Raw genomic sequence first — 25975 nt, forward strand, 5'->3', positions numbered from 1 at the left:
ACTTTACTGGTATTTCCATGCCAGTATCTTCTGTTCTTAATTTCAAATAAGCACAGTGGATTTTTTTTAGTAAAGATCTTAACTGCATGTCAGTACCTTTTTCTCCAGAAAATAGTGAGATTGCCCCCTTTCTCTTGGCACTGTTTGAAATCTTACTGTACCCTGGACCTTTCCCATTTTGACTTGTTACGCATATCTTAGGCTTCTGGATCCCTGAGTGCCCAGGGTCTTGGGGCACTCCAGAGTGCTGGTAGATCATCACCCCCTTACCAAGGAGGCAGGACTGTATTGCTTTGCAGCCATGGACACTTCAGTGTGTCCTTGCTCACCAGCAAAGCTTCTTCGCCAAACTTCCTGCGTTCTTCTGCAACTGAGTAGTTTTCTGTTCTTATTCCTGTCCCCTGTTTTCCTGCTCTCTGTCCTCAGTCTTGGACATTGCCGTGCAGTGGCAGGGCTTCTCCTCTTCCCTTTTGCCAGGCCATGCACCCACCTCTCACTCCTGCCCTGCAAATCCTGCCTAATGAGACCAGGAGCTCTTGGCAAAGGATGCTGTGAAGAGGAAATCTGGTTTTGCCACTTCTGTTATCTTCATCCTCACGTGCTGTCTAACAAAAGGACTCTCTTGCTTTGCACCTCATCCATTCCTCCTATCTAGGCTAAGTTACATCCTTAATAATAAATCTTGTTTACTGCTTATTTCAAGGGAGATATATCTGTATGGCCTGAAAACGCATTGATGTTCCACACCAGAAAGCAGCCTGAGTTTTATCTTACAAATTAATTGTACAGACTTCCACTGCCACTCTTCACCTTAAGGATACTTTTACTTCTTGCAGGTCCAGAAAAGCTGTTTCCCCTAAGAATCTTGCCATGTACAAAACAAAAATAAAAATATCTTTTTTTGGTAACATTTGTCTTCCTATTTATAAAATAAACAGTGGCAGCAAACTTTCGCATTCTGCCTTTCAGGCTTTCTTCTGGCAGAGGGTATTGGTAAACGACAGAGAAAAAATTCTTAGCTGAGGGGATTGATAGGTTGGTGGTCACAAAGGGGTAAATGGACCCTGTGAGTGAGAGGATGGGGTTTTACCCCACTTTCTATGGGCTTCCTTGTCATCTTAGGCAGATCATGTAGCCTGTCTGGCTTTACCTATGTGGAGGTAAGAAGTCTTACCTACCTCACATGGATGATATTGTGCTGATTTCATTATCATTTTGAAATTACTTTGAGATCCTGAGGTCGAAGTACTGGAGAAGTGAGAAACCTTGAAAATTACTAAATAATTATTGTTATTTCACAAAGAGATGTGTTCGCTGGAGGAAACAGTTGCAGTGTCTGGCAGCCAAGCCATAAGCTGCTGCAGCATGCTACTGAAAATAATTACTTGCTCAAATAATGCATATCTACAGTTTATGGAGGACCATTTTGAGGATTATATATTATTAAATACATGGACTAATGTAAGATTTTAAAAAGACTACTTTCCCAGCACCACTCCCCAGAGCCCTTAGTGCCTGGGCCACGTGAATAACATTCTCATTCCTCTGTCCAAGCTCAACGTTGTGTTTTTAATTTATTTTAAGTATTCAAGGAATGCTGTCTCCAGTGTTCAGAGGACTCTAAATCGGATGTGAGACACAAATGCACCAGAGAAGCTTATCAGAGAAACAGGCTTGGCATGAAGCCTACATAAGCAACCATAAATTTTTTCCCATTGAAATGACAGGACTCGGGAGGATTGGCCGATTATAGCTGCAGTGGGCTGTGCTTGGGCACCAAGGAAAGTGCTTTGGTGACCTCTGGTATTTGACATCAGCTGGATGTTTTGCTTGCTTATAAACTTACTGTTATAGAATGACCAGCTTGGTACTGGTAAATTGACTCATACAGGTCGTTTTCCAGAGTTATTTACCAGCAGTGGATGTTTTCTCCTATCCTTGGACTTGGTTTTAACTCAGGTAGGGAAGACCTCTTGTTCCCAACCAGTCTTCTCTGCCTCTCTCCCTCAAAAACATAGTACAGGAAGAAACTCAGTAAATTTGATCTTAGCCAGAAAGCATTTTTTACCCTTCTAATAAATAGCTCATTTCCTGAAAATCCTGCCTTTGACCAGAACTTCTACTGCAACTTTTTAGATTTATCATCACTGATGGCCAAATCCAGTTTCAGTTAATGTTGAAGTATTCTGGACTGTGTGGAAAGTGGCATGAACTCTAAGCTGGTCAGCAGGAGCCTGCTCCCATGATGCTGACATTAATGGTGTGGCTTGCCCCAGGTGAGCCTGTTCCCTGTACCTGTATAAGAAGCAGGTAATTTTGCAATATAGCTTTATGAACACCATGATAGAAATAGGAAGGAATTATTTTATGGCTTTACTGAGAAACTCCTAGTATTTTACCATCATGAAACCTATACGTGGGTGCTCTGCACTGAACTGACAAAAAACAAAAATAGGAAATCTTCATGCTTACAAACTCAATCCCACGGTCTTGAATTAGGTACAGTAAATACTTTCTAAAAGCAAATCTGAAGCAAAACCCCTCCGTGGCCTCCCTGATGGCCAAGGTCCAGCCTGTATTCAGTACTCCTCCATTTACAGGATTATCGACTGCATTTGGCAGTTCACAGGACCTGATCAAGTCACAGTATCTGATCAAGCTCAGGCAGCGCACTTTGGCAGCCAGCAGAGATAACGCGATACGCCGTGGTGTCGGTGTGTGTCTGGAGATCGGTGCTGGGCTGCAGAGGATGAAAGCAGTCTGGCTGGGGCTGGTATCCAATACGTAGACGCTCTGTGCTATCCCTTCTTTTGGTGATCCACCCTCTCCTGAGAGCCCCTCAGCTCTCCTGACTCAACATTCAAATAAATTAGTGAGAATTTTCTTACAGTGGTGGAAAAAATAGGAATGCAATAATTCTGGGTGTAGTCCTCAGGGCATGCAAGGAGTGAGGAGGGCTTCCTTGGGGAATAGTGTTAAGCATTTGCTGGATGCTTGGTCCTCTTCTCATGGATGTTTAGTACTTGAGGTCTGTGTCCTGTGGTCCTGGGCCACGATAATCTCCTACCATTGTCTTGGGGTTGTGGAGGCTCAGATGCTTCAGCATTTCACCCACAACATAGCTGTTCCTGGGTGACAAAACAACCACCTTGCAAGCTGAAATGGCAAAGAGCATTCCAGTCTCTGTGCTGTGTCCCACAAAGCCAAGTTACGGGTGAAGGTGTAGCTCTGTATGTTTGCATTTAAATTTTATTTTGTATGTGATATGACTAGAGATATGTGGAAGCCTACTGGAGGCGGTAAGCGTTGCTTACACTCGCAAAGCATCCTCTGCCGAGTGGTTTTGCAAGCGCTCCTGTTGCCTCGTGCAATGTGGGAGGAGTGCTTCAGGCAGGACAGTGTAGGGGAGGCTGTTTGCAGTCATGGTCCCTGAGATGGCATTCAGATCCTATCATAAACTTGTTTGGTTGTGAGGTTACTGGGGCCTTGAAAAGTCATTCCCAGAGTCCCCCATGCGTGTTTGCAGCCTTGTGGTGTTAGGGACAGGCTTGCAAAAACAGGTTTCAAGTCCCACAGATGCTCTCCCTGTCCTCCGGCCGTTCATCCCATGGAGTGCAGGTGGCACAGAGGTATTGGGTGCTTGCTGAGGAGTTCCATTGCTGCTTTGTGCCCTGTATCACTCCTCTCTGCCTTCACAAGCTCCCTTTATAGCTGCAAATCCTCTGTGTTCCTTCCCTTTCTTGCTCAGGGCCCCGTATAACCTCATCCTCACCTCCCTCTCTGCTGATGTTGCTTCTCCCCCATGACTCAGCTGTCAGTCCCTAGCACTGCCATCCCCTGCCTGCTGCCTCTATCTTGCTCCCTCAGCCATGGTGTGGGCAGGCAGCCTGCCCATGTTTGGGAGGGGGCTCCCACCTCGTCTCTGCCCAGCCCTACCTTCCTCTGGCAGTGCTCCTTGGTCCCTGGGCTCCTTGGGCTTCTTTCTCCTCCTCTGCCACAGCCCCCAAGCTGATTTTTCTTGCTTAAAACTATCAAGCCTTGACTCTTTGTTTGCCACGGTCCTGTGAAGTTGCACTGTATTTGGAATAGTTGTAATAAAAATGAATGATGAGCTAGGCAAGAAATAGGCAAAGAAGTGGAGGAAATAAACTTTTATAGTATCTCCCATAAGAAGAAATAAAATCAGCAGTGGCTGCTGGCTTCTGACAGCACAGCTGACTCGACTGCTGTAGGTGACTCATGGTGCCTGTGCAAATGCAGAATACAGCCACTAATGTCTGTCAGCTTTTCATTGTACCTGTGCAGAGTGAAACATGTCTGATTTAATGCATATTTAACAACAGGAATGGATCTAGCAATCATTTTTGGTTACCAACTGCTGTGTCTCAATCCATCAATGTGTTTTAAAACAAATGTGATGTGTCTTACCATTACATTGGATATGGTCATAGACCCCTCAGTCACTTAGCTGACTGCCTGAGTACTCCATGCTCTTACTCTTTCAACTGCATTCCCTGCAAAATTTTTCCTGGAAATAATGCAGATTACTTACTTGAGTGAGTTAGTGGATTACCGACCTTAGGAACCACAGCAGTATAAATTCAGTCCTATGGAAACAATTTGCTGAATCAGTATTAACAATCCAGTGGTCTCTGGAGCAGTGGTCTCCAAAGTGCTCAGAGTGCTTAGGATGATCCATTGGTGTGTGGGAAGAAAATACTTCAGTAGCAGATGTATTTAATTTATTAATAAATAAATATGCATGTATTGGGAGTGCATGCTCAAACATATTTTACTGATAGGGGAGCACGATGAAAAAAGTTTGGAGACCGCTGTTTTAGAGGAAAGAAAGCCTGGAAGAATACACAGCCACCAGGACTTGTTTTGCTGTTTCCACAAGTTATTTATCAAAGGAGAATGTATATGCTTGAGGAAATGAGGGTGAAAACCATCTGCTTAAACTCTTAAGAAGGCATGTAGGTGAGAGCCAGAGATCATGTTTTCTAAGCCTTGTTTTTGAACAGATGTTATTTTTTATTACCCTGGTTAAATTGTAGTAGCAAATCATCCCTGTTGTTACAACTGTTCTTTTTCAGGCAGTGCTGCATGAGGTTGGTTCAAGTAAAGCGGCCAGCAGCCAGTATCTCAGAAGTACTGTGGTGTTTAGGTGATGGTGGTGGAGATAATTCAGTGTTAAGCACAGGGATGGCACAGTGAGGATGCTGGCAGATACAGAATCACAGAATGTTAGGAGTTGGAAGGGACCTCGAAAGCTCTACCAGTCCAACCCCTGCCAGAGCAGGATCACCCAGACCAGGTCACACAGGAACGTGTCCAGGTGGGTTTTGAATGTCTCCAGAGGAGACTCCACAACCTCTCTGGGCAGCCTGGGCCATGCTCTGTCAGCCTCACAGTGAAAAAGTTTTTCCTTATGTTCAGTACCTGCACATTAAAACCCAGGAAAGTTCCAGTTAAATATGTGCAAAAGGGAAAGTCATCCTTTATCCATGAAGTTCTGCAGCTGATTCTGTACAGGTTTGAATTATTAACTTTGGGGTTTACAGCAGCCGATGCATTTGGTGTTTGTGGTTTGCTGTATAGTTACTTTTTCAGACTTGCTGTATAGCTGCTCTGCTACCTAGCCCAAACATTGGGTTAGTGAACAGAATATGTGAAAACAGAAAACCAGGGAAAATCAAGGAAGGAATAACCAAGTTTGATAGGAGTGTGGCTGAAGGCAGTTTTCATTGTCTTAGTCGTCATGGGCTGTAGTGGTGAGCTGATGTCTCATGCTGGGTAGGGAAGAGAGGAAGGAAGTGGATTTAGTGGAAAATTGATTGCATCTACTTGGGCTCTTTCCAGCTGAATCCTGAGTTAAGTACATTCATCCTGAACTAATCGTTGGGGAGAATTGGCTGAAATCTCACATACTTCTTAAAAGGAAAGCTAAGCATTAAAAGGAACAATATCCTTATTGTACCTGAGTGCCAAAAGAAGCGAGTGTACTATCAGGAGTCCTACCTATTCAGCTCTCTGTCTTGGAAGCTGCTTGTGGTTTTAGTACTAATGTGACCTGGTGCAGGAAGCTGTGGTCAGTCCACCACAAAACGTCAAGGACAGGCCACTTTGAGGGGCTGATTTCTGATTATTTTTTGAATTGGCTGAGCAAGCCTCAGTTAATTTTAGTAACTCAGAATAACTATAATTTTCAGGTTTATTTTATTTACAGCAAAATGTACTGTAATTTCATTTGAAACACGTATCAAAGGTCCTAGCAAGGTTTTGTTAAGTTACGCAGAATAAATCTGAAGTAACGTTATTAACTTCAGTATAACTGCTCACCAGTGTGAAAAAGAGAAGAGTCGTCTCTGTGCAGTGCTTTGAACTTACTGCTAAATAATGTAAACCCAAACAATATGCTTCAAAACTGGCAGAATTATTTAATGCCTTGCCATCCTGAGAATATTTAGATTTTTTTCCACTGTGTACTAATCTTTCTAAGATTTCTTTGTGTTCTTGGTCCTAAGGACCATTGTCTGATACATTCTTCCATTATCACATGAAGAAAAAAGTTATAGTTGCTCAAGATGGCATTCCTAGGCACTGTGGATCTCAACAATCTCACTTCATTGGGAAGATTTCTCTCAAGGGAATTAGAATTGAGCACCGTGCACTTGATTTCACAAGCACATGGGTGCCACTGGTGTTGGCTGCTGAACACTTTCTGGATGTGACTCAAGTCAAGCACTGCTGATGTGTTTAGGTTCATCCGCAGTGCCCTTTGATGCTGCTCACACTGAGGTGCTGACGCTACTGGGAGGAAGAAAGTAAATTGTTCCTGTGCAAATCCATTCTTGTTTTTGAGACAACGCAGAAGATAGTTTAGGGAAATTGCTCATCTCTCTTGAGGCTCTGTGCGTGTTGCCACAGGATTGGGCTGTGTCCACTCCTTTTATTCAACATACTTTTATGTATAAAGTATTAAGAGAGAAGGTGATGCTGCAGCTCACTCTGTGCAGAGATGATGTTCAACAATCTGAGTTGCTGTTCCAGCGCTTGATCAGATTTTTGATCATCTGCTTCAGAGCCAGGCTAAGCTATGATTTTTAGTTGAGGCTGAACTGGAATGAAGAAGAGAATGATGTTCATTAACTTCAGGCAGTGCAGAACTTGGTGGCTTGGTCATGTCTCCTGCAGGGAGCTCACATGCAGAGTGTGAACTCTTTGAGTCAGCGACCATCAGTTCCTCTTATATGTGTCCACCTCTGTATTGTACAACAAGGACCCGAGCAGAGTCTCAGAAAAGTGCTAGATAAAAATACCAGTTGTGCCTGTGATCTGCATCCCATTCATTTCCAGGTGCAGTTCAAGACTGAAGTTTCAGGCTTTGACTTAGAAAGCTCTTCTCTAGCCTGGTGGTGATGACTGTGGAAGCTGCTTCATTCTTAAGGATGCAACAGAAGCTTGACACTGGTAGAGGTTTGAAACAAAAGGGAACACTTCATTTGATGCATAATGAAATTGTGGAACTCACTGCCATAGGGACAGTGTGGAGGCCAAAAGTATAAATGATCTCATAGAGGAATTAGACAAATTAAAGAAAGATTGGTCCAGCGAGGCTATTAAACATAATAGTTATGATGCAACCCGCGGTGCAGGAAGGCCTTAAGTGCTGACTGCTGGAAGCTGAGAGGTTATTCTTGGGAACACGTCAGCCTGTGTGAGCCCTGTTTCTAATGCTCTTTTCCCATTGAACTTCCACTCTTGGCCAGAGCTGCAGACCGGATACTACATTAGATGGATCCTTGTTGCTGCCAGTGTGGTGGTTCTTACTGGAGCTTGAATGAAAACCACCCACAACGTACCATGGGTAGCGGCCAGCAAGGCTGCCCGGGAAGGTTGCATCGTGCAGAGTCAGGAAGACTTGAGCTGGAATAGGCTGCAGTTTGGTGATGGATTTATTTTGCCATAAAAATGTGTGCTGGCACTGGGACCCTGGGATAGTGTGATAAGACAAGTACTCTTTTTAAGTCCTGGCTTACAGGCAGCTGCTGGAAAAGTGGAATTCTTTGCTGATAAGGAGTAGGGTCTGTGATGGAACCATGAAAGCTTCCCACAGTGGAAGCTGCCTTGGGGGAAGAGCTGAGTGGTGGGGAGCCCTCTCATGGTGTTTACTCAGTGGTCTGTGTTGTTTTGTCCTTGCTCTTCACTTTTTTTTTTGCATTTGTGAACACAGCCATGAAAAGAAATACCTTAATTGAAGTACCTTTGGAGCTTTATTTTACATTTCTTTGTTAGCGTGTCCACTTGCTAGCATATTAATAAATATATTGTAAGATATGTTAATATGTAGGCTCAAAATAGCTATTAGACCAATGTAAGCCATTGTATTTCTGCTTTAAATACATGCTTGGCTTATGTTTTTACAAACTCCTTTTCAACATAAGTTTTTCTGTTGAAGCTCCATGGAAATAATTTATGCCTTAACCCTGAAATTGATGGGTGTATGGGATAGAATAAATACATAAGGGAGAGAGAAAGGAAACATCTGCCAATTTTAACTTCTGCAAATTATATGGAAGCTTGAAGGTATCTGCTAAGTTTATAATACAGTCTGCACAGGAACGCTTTGCCCGAGTACCAGAGGTCAGAGATCTTCTTGTCCCTGCAGCATTAAGTAACCTTTTGGTTGAATAACCTGACCGAGGAGTAGGAGGAGAGAGAAAGGAAGAGAGAATTCCACACTAGAGTAAACATGGCACAGAGGCTAGGGATACCCTGCCAAGAAAGGTGGGGTTCTCCAGCAAGGTAACAAAAGATATTAGCTATCTATCTACATAATCCTGCTGGCAACTGACAGTTTAAAGTCATGCAGCTAGGTTGGGGCAGAAATGTACCCTTCATGGCCTCTCCACCCAGTCTTGGGCTTGCTGGCTGTGGTGGTGGTGAATGCTGCAGAGTGGGTCAGAGCAAGACATGTTACTTGCCTCAGTGCAGAGATGAGAGGGGTTTTGGCAGCAAAGGTGTGCTTTCTGGATAGAAAGGTGTTTCCTTCAGTGCGGTAGCTGACACAAGGCAAAATCCTAGGGAAGATAATGAAGTTTTTCATTTTGACATCATGGCAGGTTAAGGTAAACTGCAGAGGAAAGTCTAGAGTTTACCCTAGGCTACAAACATGTCAGAATGATAAACTGCCTTGTTTTCATCTGGATTTTACCACACATTAGTGAATGCATAGCAAAGACTGACTTTTTTCTGGTGAAGAGAGTACCTTGGGGCAGGTCTACAGCTCGTATAAATTGTGATGAATTCAGTGCTGCTGCCATGATTTACACCAGCTGCAAATTCAGCTTTGCACCGTCGCCTGCCATGGGAGGCGAGTGGTACTGGCCACATCCCTGTGGCGGGAGCTGGCACCCTGCTCCTGTGCTGCAGAGGTGGCACAGAGCAGTGCAGAGCCTGGATAACAGCCCAGAAATGGAAACGATAATTGTGTTATACCAGAGTGGACTTCTGTGAGACTCCAAGTAAGAGCAGGGACCAGTAATCAGGAGGGAAAATAGTTAACTGCCATCTGCCACTCCAGCACAGATCGACTTGAGATAGAGAATGAGAATGAATACTGACTTTGTAGCTACAGTTCATTTGTACTGAAAAGCTCTTTTTTAGTGTACAAATATGCACTTAGGGAACTTAAACTATGGAGGAATTTTCAATGAAGATTTTAAAAGTAATTTATTTTAAATTATAATTTCTATTATGAGTTTAAACCGTTGTTATGCTTTCCCTGCAATGATATTATTAAAAAGTAAATCTCCTGATCTCTTGAAAGTGCTTGTTCGTATATTGCTGTGTCTGCCTACCTGATGATAATATTTGATTAGAATTTGTTCGTGGACTCTGAATACTCTTTCCTGAAAAAATCTGTGTAAAGGGAGAAAACAATACACATCCTGTACTCCACCTTCATAGGCCTCTAGCATGCGATGCCACCTTTTGTTTGCAAGAGTTTAAATTTCAAATAAAATCCCAGCATTCTTTTGAAAAAAAGGAAAGGGCCTCTCCCCTGCTTAGATTGTCAAATCCCAGACTAGCCCGGAATTGAATAGGCCAAGTCAGTGACCTCAGGCAGAAAGAATGTTGGTTATTTACGTAGGGCTTCTGCTATTTTAGCAGCAAACCTTTTCTTCTGAAAGGACAATGTATACTGTTTTGTGTTTATGGCCAAGTAAAAAGCTTGTACATTTGAGATTTGCATCGTAATAGCCTCGAAACTCAATATACAGCATCCTCAAAAATAGCAGTGCAAGGCTCTGTTTTGTCTTTGCCGGTGCAGGTCTTTTAGAGGCTTTTACAAAAGTTCTCTGAAAAACTGTCCTAAAGATTCAGCTACTTATGTGTTTTCTTTGGTGGTCTTTTTTCCCCCTAGAGTTTTGCTTTTTTTCAAAAACGAAAATTACACGTGGTTTCTTTATAAGCTATCAGGCTGGTGCTCAAAATATTTTGATGCATCTCAAGCTAAGCTGTGCCTGCAGCTTGAAACAGGGAAAATGTGTGTGTGTGTGTAATTCACACACCGAGCATTTTTCCTGAAATAATGGGAGATCTTTGCAGGCATTCTGGCCTGGTGGATGAGCCTGCAATTCCGAATGGTTTTTAAAGTGTGCCTTTCTCAATAGATCGTAACCATGAGGAGCTATTGTGTGAGTAAAGCACACATTTAGGATCCAATCCTGCATTCCTTAAAGTCAATGGGAGTCTGAGCGTGAAAGGAATGCAGGATTGGGTCCTGAAACGGGGGAGCAAAATTGTGTGCCAGATTGCTTTGAAAAGAAGAATACAGCACATCCACAGTAGCTACTTTTTAGTGTTTCAGATTTCAAACGGCTGGAGTCTGTGAAAAGTGGCTTCTGCCAACATCCAGTATCTTCTATTCAAAGGAATTTTTTTTTTCTATCATAAAAACCCTGAAAGCCCTAGAAATTCACCCCTCCTTTCACAACGCCTGAGCAATTGAGCATTGTGAGGAGGGGACGGGGCAGTGGTGGGGGATGGAGGATTCTCCAAGGCCAGGGGCTGGGGCGCAGTCCTCGCTGCCCCTGCCTGCCGAGAGGACCCCGTCATGGAGAGGTTGTGCTCACGTTGCTGGGTGGCTTTGTGCAAGTCCCCTGTAGGAGACGGAGGAGAAAATTTAATTAACAGTTATTCAGAGGCGAAAGCAGCCTCGGTGCTCCCAGTCCTCAAGTGGGTGGAGTGACAGACATCCCGTGTAAAGAAAATCTCTGTGCAGATAGGCAATCATAAGCCAGAGGGAGGGATGGAGAACTGCGGGCACAAACTCACATGTGAGTCAAGGAGAAACAGTAAGAAATAAAGAAGTGTTGGAAGCTTTTGTTTTCTTTTGGCAGGTCTTTAATTCCTGGGCAGGTGAACCTCCTCTACCTAGTAAAAGAAAACGGATCTCCTGGGTGAAATTCTGCATTAGTTTTATCTTGAGGTGACTGGGTAGAGGAGGTAGCTGAGGTGGGTTGTTATTACCTAATATTTTCAATTATTTATTCCATGTTTGTAAAACTTGGTATTTTTCTTGAAATGTCAGCTCTTGGAATCATCCAGCAATTTAAAGTTTAGCTTCCATTTTTCAGAAATAGTAACTCTCCAGCCTGGGGGTTTGCAGAGAACAGACTGGATTCTGGATGTTTCATTCACTATTCAGCTTTTGAATTATTTTGGTCTCAGTTTCTCCATCATAAAAATGTGTACTTCAGAAAGCACACAGGTGCTCTTCAGAGGGCAGGTGACACCGTGCACGCCAAGAAAAGCTGCAGCGTCCGTGCCAGAGTTCAGTTGAGAGCACCCATGGAGGTTTCTATCGTGGCACCATGTGCTGTCATGGTGGTGTCCACAAGTCACAGGGGACATCACTTGGGCACCAGCCACTCCTGTATGGACTCAGTGATGGTCCCTGTCACGGCACATGGTATGTGAAAGTGCGTTTGGGTGCTGTCCGCATTGGGAGCATGGGCAGCCCCTGGACCTGCTCTCAATCAGAGCAGCCCCAGACCTATGCCAGCGACTCCTCCAAAACAAAATTATGGAGTTTGGCCTGCTGAAATTTATGTTTTTGTTGAGCAGTGCCAGATGCTGTGGCCTCAGGTGGGCAGCAGCAGGGCTGAGGTCTGTGCTCATGTGCTGTCACATCTACCCAGGCATGTCCCCAGCCAACAGGAATGGCAGGTACTCAGACAGCTTGGTCTGTTCAGGCTTTTTATTTGCTCTGCTTTAACAAATTTATTGTCTTTAGCAGTGATACCTCTCTATATGAGGTCACAATTTCTGACTAAAATACTGGTCTGTTTTTCCACACAGATGTGATATTAGAAATAACACGACATTATTAGTCATCTCGTACTTTGTTTCCTCTAAACTTTCCTGCATGGAGTTACAAGAAGAGGCACGCATACCTAAAATATCATGAGAGAGATCATGATGATCAGGAGGTACGCCAGTGTATTTCTTTCAGCACGCTCGTAGTCTCAGGACGTGCCAGGCGTTATCTGGGAGGCGAGGCTGGGGCTGCAGCATTCCCATTATGTCAGAGAGAAGCTGTTAGTTTTTAAGTAGCGTCAGGCTACGAGGCAATGCAGGCTTCTCACATGAACTTGCTTACACTACAATACTAGTAAATCATGATTATTACCCAATGGTTGCATGTTTTTAATCATCAAAGTACTTAAAATATTATAATGCGTGGCACTTTTCAACTTCAAAGCATGCTGCAAGCAGTAATTAGGTCTAATAACCATGCTGTGACAGTGAGACATTGCTATCTCTTGCCTTACAAAGGTGAGGGGGGTGTTAGCCCCCGACGCGGTTGCATCATCCCGTGTGAGACTGGAGATCTACCACTGACGGCTGCAACTCGATAAACTCACCTCCCTGTAGGCAAATACCCACGGCTAGCAGCCACAGGGAGGGCTTTGAAGATGCTTTCCGGGCTTGTGGGGAGGGGACAGGACACTTTCAGTGCTCATCTGGAGCACCTCCTGAAAACTGTAAAACCTGGCCTGATTCACATTTTTTTCCCCAAGGGCCTGGAGCAGCTTTTTAAACAGCGCTGGAAAAAGTTTTACCCCATCTTGGCTTCCTGGCTGGTGAGTTTTCACCACCCAGCAAAGTGCTGTGAAGACTGGGGAGAGCAGTTGTGGACAGCCTGTGTCAACTGTGGGTCATTTTTCTTTTGCAAGCTGGATCTTTGAGTTGAGTCCTTCACTGAAGCAGCACCTCTTCCGTTCCTTCCTTTTAGTTTGCAACACATAGGAGAGAAAAATTGTGCAGTAATTGCTAGACGCATTGAAATACCAGAGACTCACTGGTTGAATGTGAAAACTAATGTTAAAAACCTAGAGCCGATTCTGATTTTATGTATATTTTTTAAAGATCCAAAAGCCTGCTTTGTTTTGGATGTTTGTCATGTTGGCTGCAAACACCAGTTGTGATCATTCCTTGGGACAGAGTAATTTCTGGTTTGCATTTTATTAACTTCTACATTATTTACATGAAACTGCACTCTTTGCTGGAGCATTTTTGAGGTCTCTGCCTCCCACCTGAGGTGGTGGAAGCCCCCCTGTGCTGGTGCTTGCTACCCCTGAAATGTGTGGGTGTCAGCCAAGAAATGTAGAAGTTATTTGCAACAAGGATTTGTTGTCACCGTGAGCGCATAAGCTGCATTTTCTACAATAAAACAAGGCTCCAAAGAGCACTCAGGGAATAAAGGGCTTCCCTGTAAAAGCTGGTATTAGGTGCCTGCTTGCGGGCTGCAGGCTGGGCGGCTTCTGCCCCATCCTGGTGTCCCCCTGCGCATTCCTGGCCGACTGCTGCTCCTCTGCTCAGGTGTGAAACACGGCTTCTTCCTCGCTGCTGCTGAAAACTGGTCTGACAGGGCAGGCATGCCAAGGTGGTATCTAGCAGGAGGTGGAAAGAAGCAGTGTTTGTGAAACACTGTACTTGTGAACTCTGTGCTAGGCTGCTCATTATAACTACTCATTATTATTATGATGAGCTATCGGCAAGTTGTATCAAGTTTTGTCAGAATCTCTTGACACTTTTGTTTCAATATTATGAAAGCAAATAGTAACCCGGGCTTGGCTGTGCTCAGTTATTCAGAGGAAAGCCAAGCAGAAGGCTCTGTGTACCAGTGGGCAGGATGGTGGTGCCCCGTCCAGCTGGCCAGGCATTTGACTTGGCTGGCTAAAGCAGCATTAGACTTTTTAACTTGTAATCTCTGCCTGATTGACAGTAATGGGTTACAGCTACACGGAGCAGGCTGGTGCTGTGCAGACTCCCAAGTTATTCCAGGACCTTGAGAGGTAAAACCGCCTTGTCCAGTACACGGAGCTCTGGGCAGGTACCCTAACATCCAGGTGTTGCACCACTGCTGCACAGCTGCCCTGGGGCTGGGAGGTACCAATGCTGCAGCTCCTTGGGCTTTGTGTCTCCCTGACTGCAACTGCCAGCTCTTTCTCTAGATTGCAGTGTTCACACAGTGCCCAGGCACTCACAGAGTTTGGTGTCTGACTGTGTTCGATGCCGTCATTTAGCAAACTCTTCTGGAGGGTAAATGGAATGTGTGGTTTTGCCTTTATTTCTAAAATACAGTATGTAGAAGCCAATATAGTGCAGCCACAGCTATTTGTGTGATAACTTGCTGTTTCTTGTTTATGAGGTAATTATTGTACAGTCCCTGAGTGAAATTCCTTTAAGGTAAAAGGCCTGTCTATCTTATTAATTATTGCTAACAATAGTAATTACTATGTGAGCAAGCTGCTTGCCTGCTTTATGAGTTTAGGCAAGTTGGTTCCCTAATAGGTGGCTTGTTTTTTTTCAGCTATAAAATGGGGAAAATGGTATTTTTCCTCACTTTTGAAAGGTGACACTCTGCAAGTGCTGTGTAAAACAGAGCTGTTTTTACCACATCAGCTGTATGGAAGGGGAGGTCAGGGGTCTGTGTCTGGCAGGCAGAGAGGCTCACAGAGTGGGGTGTGAGCAGTGAGCTGGGGCTCACAAGTTGTGCGGTGGCTGAGATGCAGGCTCATGGCTTTGCTGCACTGGGGTGAGGTGATGTTGTTTCATGTCACAGGGCAATTTGCTGCCAAACGCATCTGATAACATAAGCATCTTTGAGAGCCAGTCCAAAACATCTGTTTTTCGTTGTTTGTTTTGGGTTGTAGGCTTCCCGCTCCTTCCCAGTCTGGGAAATCTCTGACCCCATTGGCTTCTGCCAGTGATGCTTTATTAAGGAAACAACAGGAGCAGAATTTGTGGTGTTTATATCAACCTGAGCACTGCCAGGCTCTGTACAGTGGGATATGGAGCGGGATGTACAGGTCCTCGTGCACCTTCTGCAGTGCCTTGGGAGGTGCTGACACCTCCCTGAATTAGATCGTTCCTTTCCTCTGAGAGTCTTCCAGCAACGAAGTTCAAGATTTGCCCCTAATTATCTCTGCTGCTTCCAACCATAATGTGTGTGTGGTGAGGGTGATGGCCAGGGCTTCTCCACCTGAAACAAACGCCCCAACTCTGCACCAGCAGTGTGTGTGAGCAGGGTGGAAGTGCTGCATCAGTACTTCCAAGGCAAGTCCCTGTTCTGAGTGCAGCCACTTCATTTCTGCCATCTAAAGATGAGTCATCTATTAAGGCTGGTCTGGCAGAGCCAAAATGTCCTTTAAACAGCCATTCTGGCCTCTTTGCTTTTCTTCCTTCCCCTCCATTTATCTTTCCTTTACCTTTCACTGGAGAGGTTTACAAACAGCTTGGATAAGCAGGAGGGAAGATCTAGAGGTGGCTGCTCCTGCATCAGTCGAGCAAGGCCCATGAGCCCCTGATTGCTGTCCCAGCCTGTGCCTTGTTTTGGTAGCATGGACCAGTTTTACCTAAGAGCCTTGGAGGAGATGGGACAGTCTCAGCCCATACCACCAGGCTCCTGCTCCCCACCAGAGCTACCAGGCTGGAGAGACAAACAAGAGCTGACTCCACCTACCAGCAGTATGGAGACAGCAGCCCATGAGATCGACAGCCCAAGAATGTGCACACAAAAGAAGCTTTTCCCTCCGCCACGACAGTAAAACCGCCAGACAACCACATGCAGCATGTGATTTCCCAAAAGCATCAGCCCAGATCCCAACTTCTTTGTGCCACACGCTGTTTCCCAGGATCAGATCACAGTCGCAACGTGTAAAAGGCACTGTCAAGCACTGAAAATTAATAATATTTTCCTCAACGTTGTTTATGGAAACGGTGGACAGCACTCCTGCCTCTCTGTGCTTGGCCAGCTGGCTCAGCTCGCCAGCCCTCAGAGTCAAACCCTCTGCAAAGATTGGCGGTGTTTGTGGTGGAGCTGCTGCTCTGTCCAGTGGGAGATGTCCAGGCTTATTCTGTAGAGTAAAAGGTTTGGCAGTGACTTGGGAGGGGTGGTCTGTTGACCTGTAAACACAGAGTCTTGTGCTCTGTCGCTGCTCACAGCAGCCCATAGCAAGCACCGTGCCATCTGCTTGCCAAGGCTGCAAATGGCTGATGAGAGCACCCAAACGTTTGGGAGCTTTGGCCAGTGGGACTCTGGCACAGAGTGGAAATACGGTGAGTCAGGATGAGTGTGGTTTCCCTTCTCCCTCTCTGGTTTTATACTGATAAAGTGGCATTGCTTTCAGTGGAGAAGCTCTACTGTAAGACAGATTGGATCTGCTGTATCTAAAACTGTGGTTTTTGAATTCCTGGGTTTAATCCTTTTTATTGGGACTGTCTGGAGTCTGTTGAGCATTTTGTAGCTGTAAAGGGAGCCCTCTGTTAACAGTGATCACAGGCTTTGTCAATCCAGCTCCGCAAGCGCTAATGAAATGGCAAATGTCCAGACTTGAAAATTAGTTTTCTGCTCTCCCCTCTGTCAAATGTGCCTTGTACTGCTTAAGTATGACAGGGAGCTGTGGGTGTAGCTGCTGTGGCATTGGTTAATGTATTATTTTTAAAGATGACAGGAGCATCCATATGCAGTATCCCTTGTTTGGTCCTCTGGAGACAAACACATCACTGATGGTGCTTGCAGTGGACGTATGCCTGCTGTGATTTCACCTGCTAAGAAAATTGTCTCAATTTACAAATGAGCCTTTCCCCCCAGCATAACCATTTATTGGGTTTAGATTTCAAATTTTCCAAGAACTGGTATTAGCCGGGTTCCATAACCTGCACTGAGAAGTAACGTTTATTGATAAGGAATTTGTTAAGGCAGGATGGAGCCAAGAGCCTAACCCTCACCCGTGTCTCTGGAGGAACCCTCTGGGGAGGAGAGGGGCCTGGAGGCACCCACACGGTGCAGCAGGGTCTGCTTTTCACTGTGCATCCTGAAGGACTGGGTTGAGGAGGGAGCAAAAGTTCTGACGGTACCATATTTTAACAGGGAGAAGACTACGAGGAAAAGCATTCTACAATGTCAATGGCAAAGTATACTGTGAAGAAGACTTCCTAGTAAGTAAGATTTCAGGCATAAAAATGTTTTTATTGGCATTGTTTTTAAACAGAATTGTTCTTTTTTATTGGCTTGTTTGCTTTGAGAGATGGGTTAGTCATCTGGGGCCTCCTGCCAGTGCTGGAATTGGGAAGCATTTACCACCAACTCCATAAAGGCAGGATCAGGCCCTCAGTTTGAAGTGGTGGCTATGAAACTGAGTACATAACTGTCCATGAGCCATCACAAAGTGTAAATTATGAGAATAAACACTGGAGCTGCTTGGGCTTGGGACTTGAATTGCAGCCACAAAGCCTCGCCTGCCAAGCTAGAGCTCAAAGTCAAACATCTGGGGAATACCAATCATAACAAGAGGGAAGACATTTCTGACTGGAGCACGTCATCGCCGTGCACAATGTTGCTTTGTTGCAGGCGCAGTTTTAATCACTGCTCTGCTCAGAGTGATGTGGAGCTGCATTGTGATTAGCTAAAAACTGTTAGCCACGGAGGAGCAACTAATTTTCTCTCCATGTGCCCAGAGCTTTTATAAATGCTTTACTTTAATAGAGACTGAGTAATGAAAAGAAAAATGAAGCTTGTTGCTGAGCTGTGTTGTTCCGAAAATAAAATATTTGTGCAATTAAGGGTGAGGATTGTGCAGTACACAGAGAATGATTTGATAAGTGGCAGACCATTTATAATTAAGAGGACAGTGTGGCTGGGAATTGAAATTAGAGAGGAATTATATATTTTAGCTTAGAGGATGATGAATTGAAGAATCGGTACGTTGAATTTATACCGTCTTTATTTATTGAAATACCATTCATTTAGAAGCTTGGGTCTTCTAGAACGACTTTCCATTTCTAATGAGTTTATGGTCATGCTTTTGCAAAGAAATTATTGAAAGTATATTCCACAACAAAAATGTTACTGGCAGTTCAGAGCGTGCAAATGCGTTTCTCATCAATGCAATCCATAAAAATCGTGGAAATTCCTAAAAAATAACCCATATTTACCTTCCTGTGTTACACCTTTAGTCTCAGCTTCCCACAGCTGGAGCCTGATGAAAAGAACAAACTGTATTTTATGCAGAAAATAAGTTTTGTGCTACAATTGAAATGTGTTATTGTTTTGCTTGCATTTTAGAGAGAAAATTATTTTTTTTCTCCCTTTTTTAATCTTTTTCCTGTGTTTCTGCAGAAGCACAGGAAGAGGGAGAAGTGGTGGACTGTGAGGCAGAGGGACTCAAACCTTTGAAATTTTCAGTTTGAACTGTGTTGGAACGTACTTTCCCCATGATCAAAACCTTTCATCCAGACTTAATGACATGATTGTTAGTAGCTTGTAAATTCAGCCTAGACATGAGAATTTGAAATCTAAAATCTCAATCTTCTGGAGAGCGTTCATTTTTCAAGGAGGGAAACCTCTTTAGTTCTTAGACATGTTCTGTAATAGGCTTCTGGAGGGAGATACTTGCAGGGATTTTCCCAGGAAAACTGAGGTTACAGTTGTGATAGGAATAAGCTGGGAAACTGCTGGGACATTTAAGGCGCAGAGTTAAAAGCCCAAAGCTGCCACAGGTGTGTCTTAGCACATTCCCAGCAGCACAAAGGGATCAGAGAGAAGCAGACCAAGGGACTCATTACTGCGTAAGTCAGTAAAAGAAATGAAATTCTGATGTTGTCTCTGCTTGTGTGAAGCCAGCTGCTTCTCAGAAAGGCATTTCATCTTTCTCTGGTTCTCCTGAACAAACATCATAGCAAGAATACTAGGAATTGTCTTGTTTCCCTAATAAAATAAAACAACTTTGCCTGTTTTAGAGTTCTGTGGACAGAGATAAGTCAGAGGAAAAGGGTACAAAGTAGCAATTAAAAAGAAAATAATTTTAATTACTTCATATTCTTAGCTCTTGCTCCTAACCACTTGAAAACCCCAATCCTCTCTAAAAAGAGGTGTTTTCAGTCCAAAGCAGGTAACCAAATGGTTTTTCTGTATAACTGAGAATTTCAGTCTCTACTGTAACTCTAAATCTTAGTCCATATTCATCTATGGATTCCCTGCTGACAATATGGTAGTGGGATGTCAGGGAAATTAAAGATGACGGGGGAGAGGGGGGTGTATGGAAAAAAGAATTTTTAAAAAAATTGCTTGAGGATTAATTGAGCTGATCTTGCACTCTGTCCTCTGACCACTACCATGTGAGCTTTGCGGGCTCTGCCTATAGCAGAGCTATAGGAGCTGCTAGGCATTGTAACAGTCGGAGGAGTTGTCCCATACCCTGAATCCGGAGGTGTCCCACAGAGATGTGCTTCCTCTCTCCCTGTGTGCCCGTGCCCTGTCCCACAGCAGCTGTGTGAGCACACGCTCCTGCCCTTGACACTTCTTGCACTGGAGACTTGGTTCTTAGCTTGTTGCAGCATCTTTCTGTCCAGTAAATGCAATCAGAAGCAGAGTGGGTCACATTCTGGTCTCATTCTTAGGTAAGAGCATAAGAAAAAGATCATTTTAATTTGGGGAGGTAAACAGAGGCAGTCTACATATGTTATAATTGAAGTATATTCCTGCCAAGGAAATACTGTCTCCCATTGGTGTCCTTGATTTCCTTGGCTTTTGTTTGCCTGGGAACTGATCAGGAGAATGAGATGCTCCTATAAGGATGGGAGCCTGGTCTCAGCTCTGAGGAGTTGCAATCCCACAGTTTGTGAACAAATTATTGCAAGTATGACACAAATGTAACAGGAATTAGAAATCAGACTGGCTTCAGAAAATTTGGGCAGGCGGTACCGTGCTGTCATGCTGGGCTCATTGGTGAAATCCATGTAATAACTGAATTGGAGGGGCCTGTGCATAGGTGGGAGGACTTGTAACAGCTGGATGATCTTCCTGTGGATTCCCAGGGACAGATGTGAGTAGTTGATGTTTTATTGCTCACAGTCCCGCCAAAGCAGCGGTGGTCTGCAAGAGTCCCCCATTTGCGCTTTCTCTAATTCTTGCAGAGGTCTGTCCATCCCCACTGCTACCTCCATGTATCCCATTAATTCACTGCAGATGCTGCTCCCCTGTCATTCGTGGCATCATACTGGGAATGTCCTGCAGGCCAGTCCAGGCAAGGCACAGGGTCTGCAGTAAGTTCTCCTTTGGGACTGCAGTAAATACCACGTGAACAAGGATAGGCAGAAAAGCTGAACTGGTTCTTGCTGTGAACCAGTCAATGTAGGAAATTTTAGGGAAGAATGGATATTATTTATGGTTTTCTTCACATGGGAACTGTTAGAAATGTTTAACATTTCCCTATAGATGTCAGTATTTTAATTCTCCCGCACTACTGCTGTTTTCTGTGTTAAAATGGCTCCTTCCGGAGCAGTCTCCAGAGCTGTAGTTGATTGCTCATATGCGATGCCTGGTTCTTTAACTCCCACTCACTCAGGACAGACCAGCTCGCTCTTTTTATCAAAGGTGATACAGGGAATACACTGCAGTATTATTTACGGTCCTTGAAGCCAAGACCTTGAGAAAAGCCATTATCTGATCCTTATAAATGTTTGGCACCCATTGTAAGAGCAGGGCTTGTCCTCCTTGGCTAAGCTGTCCCTTTTGAGGTTCCTCACAACGCTGGTGCCAGCCGCTCTGGGGTGTGTCCCTTCCACCCCAGAGGCAGTGCCCTTCAGCGGTGAAACGCTGTGTGGGTCACTTAAAGCACAGCGAGTGCCAGAGAGCTTTGGCTACCAAGTTGTTGCAAAAAAATTGATCCGTAAAAGTGTGACGTGAGGAGCCGCTAGCATCAAGCATTCAAAATGTGACCCTTTCTTTGAAAAGTGCTTTTGATTTCTGGACGAAAGGTGTTAGAGAAATGTAGATGTTATCATTCATTATGAGCAATTTCCACTGCGCAGCCATAAAGCTATCCAAAACGCAGATACACCCATCTAAACCCTCGGCAATAGCCGCAAGGTACATTCTTCTAGCAAATAGTTTTCCCACATGTTTGCTCTTACTGAGGGCACGTATTATCTTTCTCTGAATCAGGCGGCTTATTTTGCTCGTTCTTTCCAGGGAAGAAGCGCGATAAGTTTTTAGTCCCACTGGTGGAGTTGTGGATGGGGAAGGGATGCCACGTGCTGCAGTCGTCCTCGTGAGAAACTGTTCTGGCCTTCTGTGCTGGGGGTGCAGCGGGACGGGCGAGGGCTGGGAAACCCTCACGCCTGGAGGACACCGCGTGCCGCTTCCTTCTGCTTCCAGCCCTGATGAGCTGCACATTCTCTCAGTGCTCAGACCCAAACCATATTGGCTAAATGTAGTAAATGAATCAGATTAAAAAAAAAAAATCGACAGATAATTCCACTTCATGGTGGAGAGATTGCCTAAGCCACGCAGTTCCCATTGGGAGCACTGCAGTAGCGATTTTGCATGTTACTGAGTGTAAGAGGTAAAAAGAACAAAATCAAAACCTTGTATTTTTCATGGCTTTGCTTTAACTCCGAGGAAGATCTTGCTACTCTTTTTCATGCCACCTTAAGGTAGCAAGTCCAGCAATATCCAAGTCTTGCCTCAGCCCTGTTAGGATAGTTATTTCATGAAAGGAAATAAAACAAATGACAGTTTAATCCTTCCCTGAAAGCTCTCAGGACACAGATGGCTAACTAGCCATAACAGGGACACTGTTCCTGGTGAAGTGAACAAAAAATAAATGCCTCACTGTATAATAAATAATCCCAGTCAGATGTTCTTGTTCCATTTTGTTGATAAATTGCTGCATAATCATGGGTGAAGGAAAAATAGCTCAGTAATTTTAATTTGTCTTTCCTTTTCAATGCTTAAATATCATGTGAAGAAATTACTGTTTTTCTTGGCAAAAAAAGACTTTAAAAATGTCACCAAAGCAGCCTGAATCTTAGATCTATTATCTCTTTTTTTTTTCCTTCTTTTTGATAGGCTTTTCCTTTTTCTCTTGAGGTAATGAACATTATTGAGTGGGGGTCCAGTAGAGGTTAAGAAATGAGAGAATTTCCCTCCAGGGAGGAGATGAGAGGAAAAATTAACCTCGTGACAGATGTTAGTTACATTGCTTAATGCACTACTGGAAGACACTGAGATGCTCTGGAAATAACCTATTACAGACACCACAAGCTGCAGTGCATAGCATTAAGGTCATCCAAAACTTCCCCTTTTAAGATTCTCTTTCGCTGTCTTATAACTTTGCCAAATTTAATCATTTAGGCTGAACTTCTTCACACCAGGTTTTTGCCTCCAGCTAACTTTGCTGTCATTAGTTGTTGAAAGTTTCATCTGAAGCTGTCCATCCATTTCAGTAAGGGAAGATCTGTCACTTTGCCCATAAATCTTCAAAGAGAAAAGCTCTAAAAATGTTGTTTTGCAGATGCCAACTATAAAGAGAGACTTGGCACATTGCAAGCCTCCAGGAGGCGTGTGGGTGTCCCCTTTCTGCCCTTCCCAGCTCGGAGGGTGGCGAGCCCTGTGATGGTTGGGTGCTGGTGCCTCTGCGGCTCCCTGCCCTGGCCTCCTTCCCTCCTGCCAGGGAGAGGCGAGGGCTGAGGCTGTGGCAGGTGGAGGACGAGCAGCCCACAGCCCCAGCAGAGCTGTCCCTGCAGCCCTGCAGGCTGCCTCTCCATCCACTGCTGGGGTTTCTGATCCTTCTTGCCCCCACACCAGCAATGGGTGCCTGCTCAGGACACTTGCCTTCTTGCTACAGCTGTAGCCTCTTTGCTCCACAGCTGGCCACTGCAAGGCAAAAGTTGGTTACAGAGAACATAGGGGGCCTTGTCTTATATCCACAACATTAAAACTCTATTTTAAAAATAGGAAAGGATCAGGGTGTGCAAGACTGGGAGGGACGTGACAAATGGAAATGATCAATCTTTTGTGGGGGAGAGGGATAGGATGTCAACAGAGAAGTAGCTGGGTGATCGGCGGTTCATGAGAGCAGGGCTTGCACCTTCATGTCCTGTAGCACCAAGCGCAACAAGACACTGGCCCTGATTTGGGTCCCTGGGCATGGCTGCAGTGTAAATATTAATGATAACGAGGCTATTCTTGGTTTATGTACATGCTGTTCTCCAAGCCTGGCAGTGTGGGAAATGGCCTGTCCCACTCTCTGGGGCCCTAGGAAGATAGTTTTTATTTGGTGTGATGGAAGCTGGTGTCAGATGGAGTCAGAGGTTTGATTTTCCATCTCGGTGAGTATAAATGTTTGGATATCCCCCAGGGAGGTGAGCACTGGGACTAGTGCATTAGTCAGCCCATTGCTGCTAAGCAAGACTCTCAGAGAAAGTAGACTCAGTTGAAAAAGTAAATGATTAAAGTTGCAGCTTGTGTCCATTTCATATCTAATGGGAATCACAGAGCACATGCAGTTCTAGGTAACTGTGACGATGTTGTATTTAGGAGACTTGCTATTAAAATGCATGCTCCAGTCAGAGAACGGAGAGACTTTGGTGTTTATTGATATGTTTAACAGAATGATGGAATCAAAGCTTGGAAAGGGTTTTGCTGCAATATTCCTGATGTATGGAAGTGTAAGGAAGTCTGCGAGCTCTTTGAAGGCGCTTGACAGCTCTAGGATGGGACAGGAGGTGCTTTCAAGTTGCAGAGGCACCGTGAATGCTGAGCGTTGCCGTGCTCCCAAACACTGTCACTGAAAACAAAGGCAAACAGATTATAGCGTGTTACTGTAATCGGTGCGCGAGGGAGTGAAGCTCATGTTGTTACTTGTGTGTGTCTCACTCCAGCCCTGCCCTGCCAAAAAAATTTGAATACTTTCCTTCTGTAGTTTTCCCTAACAGTTTGTAGTATGCCAATGGTCCTGGTTTCATTTTATAGATTGATTTGACAGTAATGATGATTAATTGGTGTATTCTGAATTGAGGTGTTTCATCAAACCTACAGATAGGCTTAAAATTAAAATTTCAAAATATTTAGGATAGTCGAATATTTTTGGACTTGAATGTGAATCGGCACGAGGAGCGTGTGGAGCCTGGCAGTTTGGGTTCGCCTCTCATTGCAACACAGTACTGTAGTGTTGTAGCTTGTATCAAGAAGTTTCAATTCCATTGAAGCCAGGGGGAGTCTGGATTTTCTCCCAGGAATTCATCACTGAGGACAAATTTTTAAAGCTAGGCCCCATATAAAAATGTTGGCATCATGGCTGAGCAGCTTAGGGTGAACGCTCCAAACACTGCGTGGCTCGGCAAACTGCAGGTCTCCTAACTGAAGAAAATTGGTGTTTTGAAACAGGAAACCAGGTGGAGTCCAGAAAAATTTCTCGAGTTTATAAAAGAGCAATACACAGGCAGTACCTAGACCCAGGTAATAATGTAGATAAACATAATGTGATGAAATGTCAATGTGTGAGTAAGGTCTGTGTTCACTGGAAGGATGCTCCGTTTTTCCTGAACTGGGCTACAGACTGTTTAAGTGGGCCACAGGAATCACTCTCTGGGCCATGACAAAATAGACAAGGAAAGACAAAGATGGTTTTTTTCTGAGATGTATCACTATGAACTAGCTTTTGCAACTACCCCATACTTTACATTTGCTAGTGGAATGTTTTGAAGCATGTGTTACAAAGTCCAGTTGGTTTCATGCCAGATAGTCACTCCCCTATTTCCTCCTGAGATGCTAATTCAGAAAGTCAGATTATCCAATTTTGCTTAATATTACATTGAAAAGTATATTACAATAACTGAAGCACACTTAACTAGAGCTCTTTCTAATTATGTGTAACTCCTGCCAAACACTTGTAAGCAGACAGCATTAATTTTTTTCTATGGGAGAGTTACAAAAAAGTCATGTGAGAAAGTGGTGTGTTTCCACTTCTGAATTAAACGTTGGTATTAGTTGCTGTTATGTTTTGCATTGAAATCTTTCAACAACTGTTTTGAATAAAATCCAGATTTGTTTTTTTTTTCCAGGAAGATACGCTCTATTGTAGACAGTTTCTTTCATAGCGTACATAACAGATAGTAGCAGTGACAATAAATAACTCACAGCAAGAGTATAGCGCTGTGCAATATAAAGTGCTGAATCACGTTACTAGGTTCTGGGCTGTACAATACGATGCAGTTAAAGTTGTTGCTTCAGGCTTTTTTCCTGATCATTGTCGCTCCAAAGCTTCCACAGGAGTTTGTTTAAGGAAGATCTAGGTAAGAAAATCATTATTGGCTCTTAATTAATCAGACAGAAAGTAGCCTTTGGTGAGTGCTCACACATGAGTCTCTGTAGGCTCTCCAGGAAGTAACTGGCTGTTCCCTTCTCAGGGGCTGTGAAATGCCCGACTGCTAAGGCAGAGTTAGCTGCCAGCTGAATTCCTGATTTCTGGCAGAGCTTTGTGCATGGCCAGACCAACTGTTACCTCTGTGCAAAACATGAAGTCTCTCCTTGCCCTACCCATGTCCTTCAAACATAACAAAGTGGAAACGCTGCTGCAGTAGTGTTTCCTCACTGGCAGCAAGATGGTGAAGC

At 44.3% G+C, this 25975-nt stretch overlaps 1 protein-coding gene across 1 annotated transcript in view; it reads left to right on the forward strand.

The window, feature by feature from the left end:
• The window catches only part of LOC104548189 (Wilms tumor protein 1-interacting protein homolog), a gene marked incomplete at both ends in the record, with an annotated part of 46088 nt that overhangs the window by 9531 nt on the left and 10582 nt on the right, over positions 1-25975 (forward strand). The window contains one exon of the mRNA XM_010194135.1: positions 17450-17517. Coding sequence (XP_010192437.1) covers positions 17450-17517 — 68 coding nt within the window. The remainder of the gene's footprint in view (positions 1-17449; positions 17518-25975) is intronic.

The sequence above is a fragment of the Mesitornis unicolor genome, unplaced genomic scaffold (genome assembly GCF_000695765.1).
Source record: "Mesitornis unicolor isolate BGI_N332 unplaced genomic scaffold, ASM69576v1 scaffold46001, whole genome shotgun sequence".
Classification (NCBI taxonomy): domain Eukaryota; kingdom Metazoa; phylum Chordata; class Aves; order Mesitornithiformes; family Mesitornithidae; genus Mesitornis; species Mesitornis unicolor.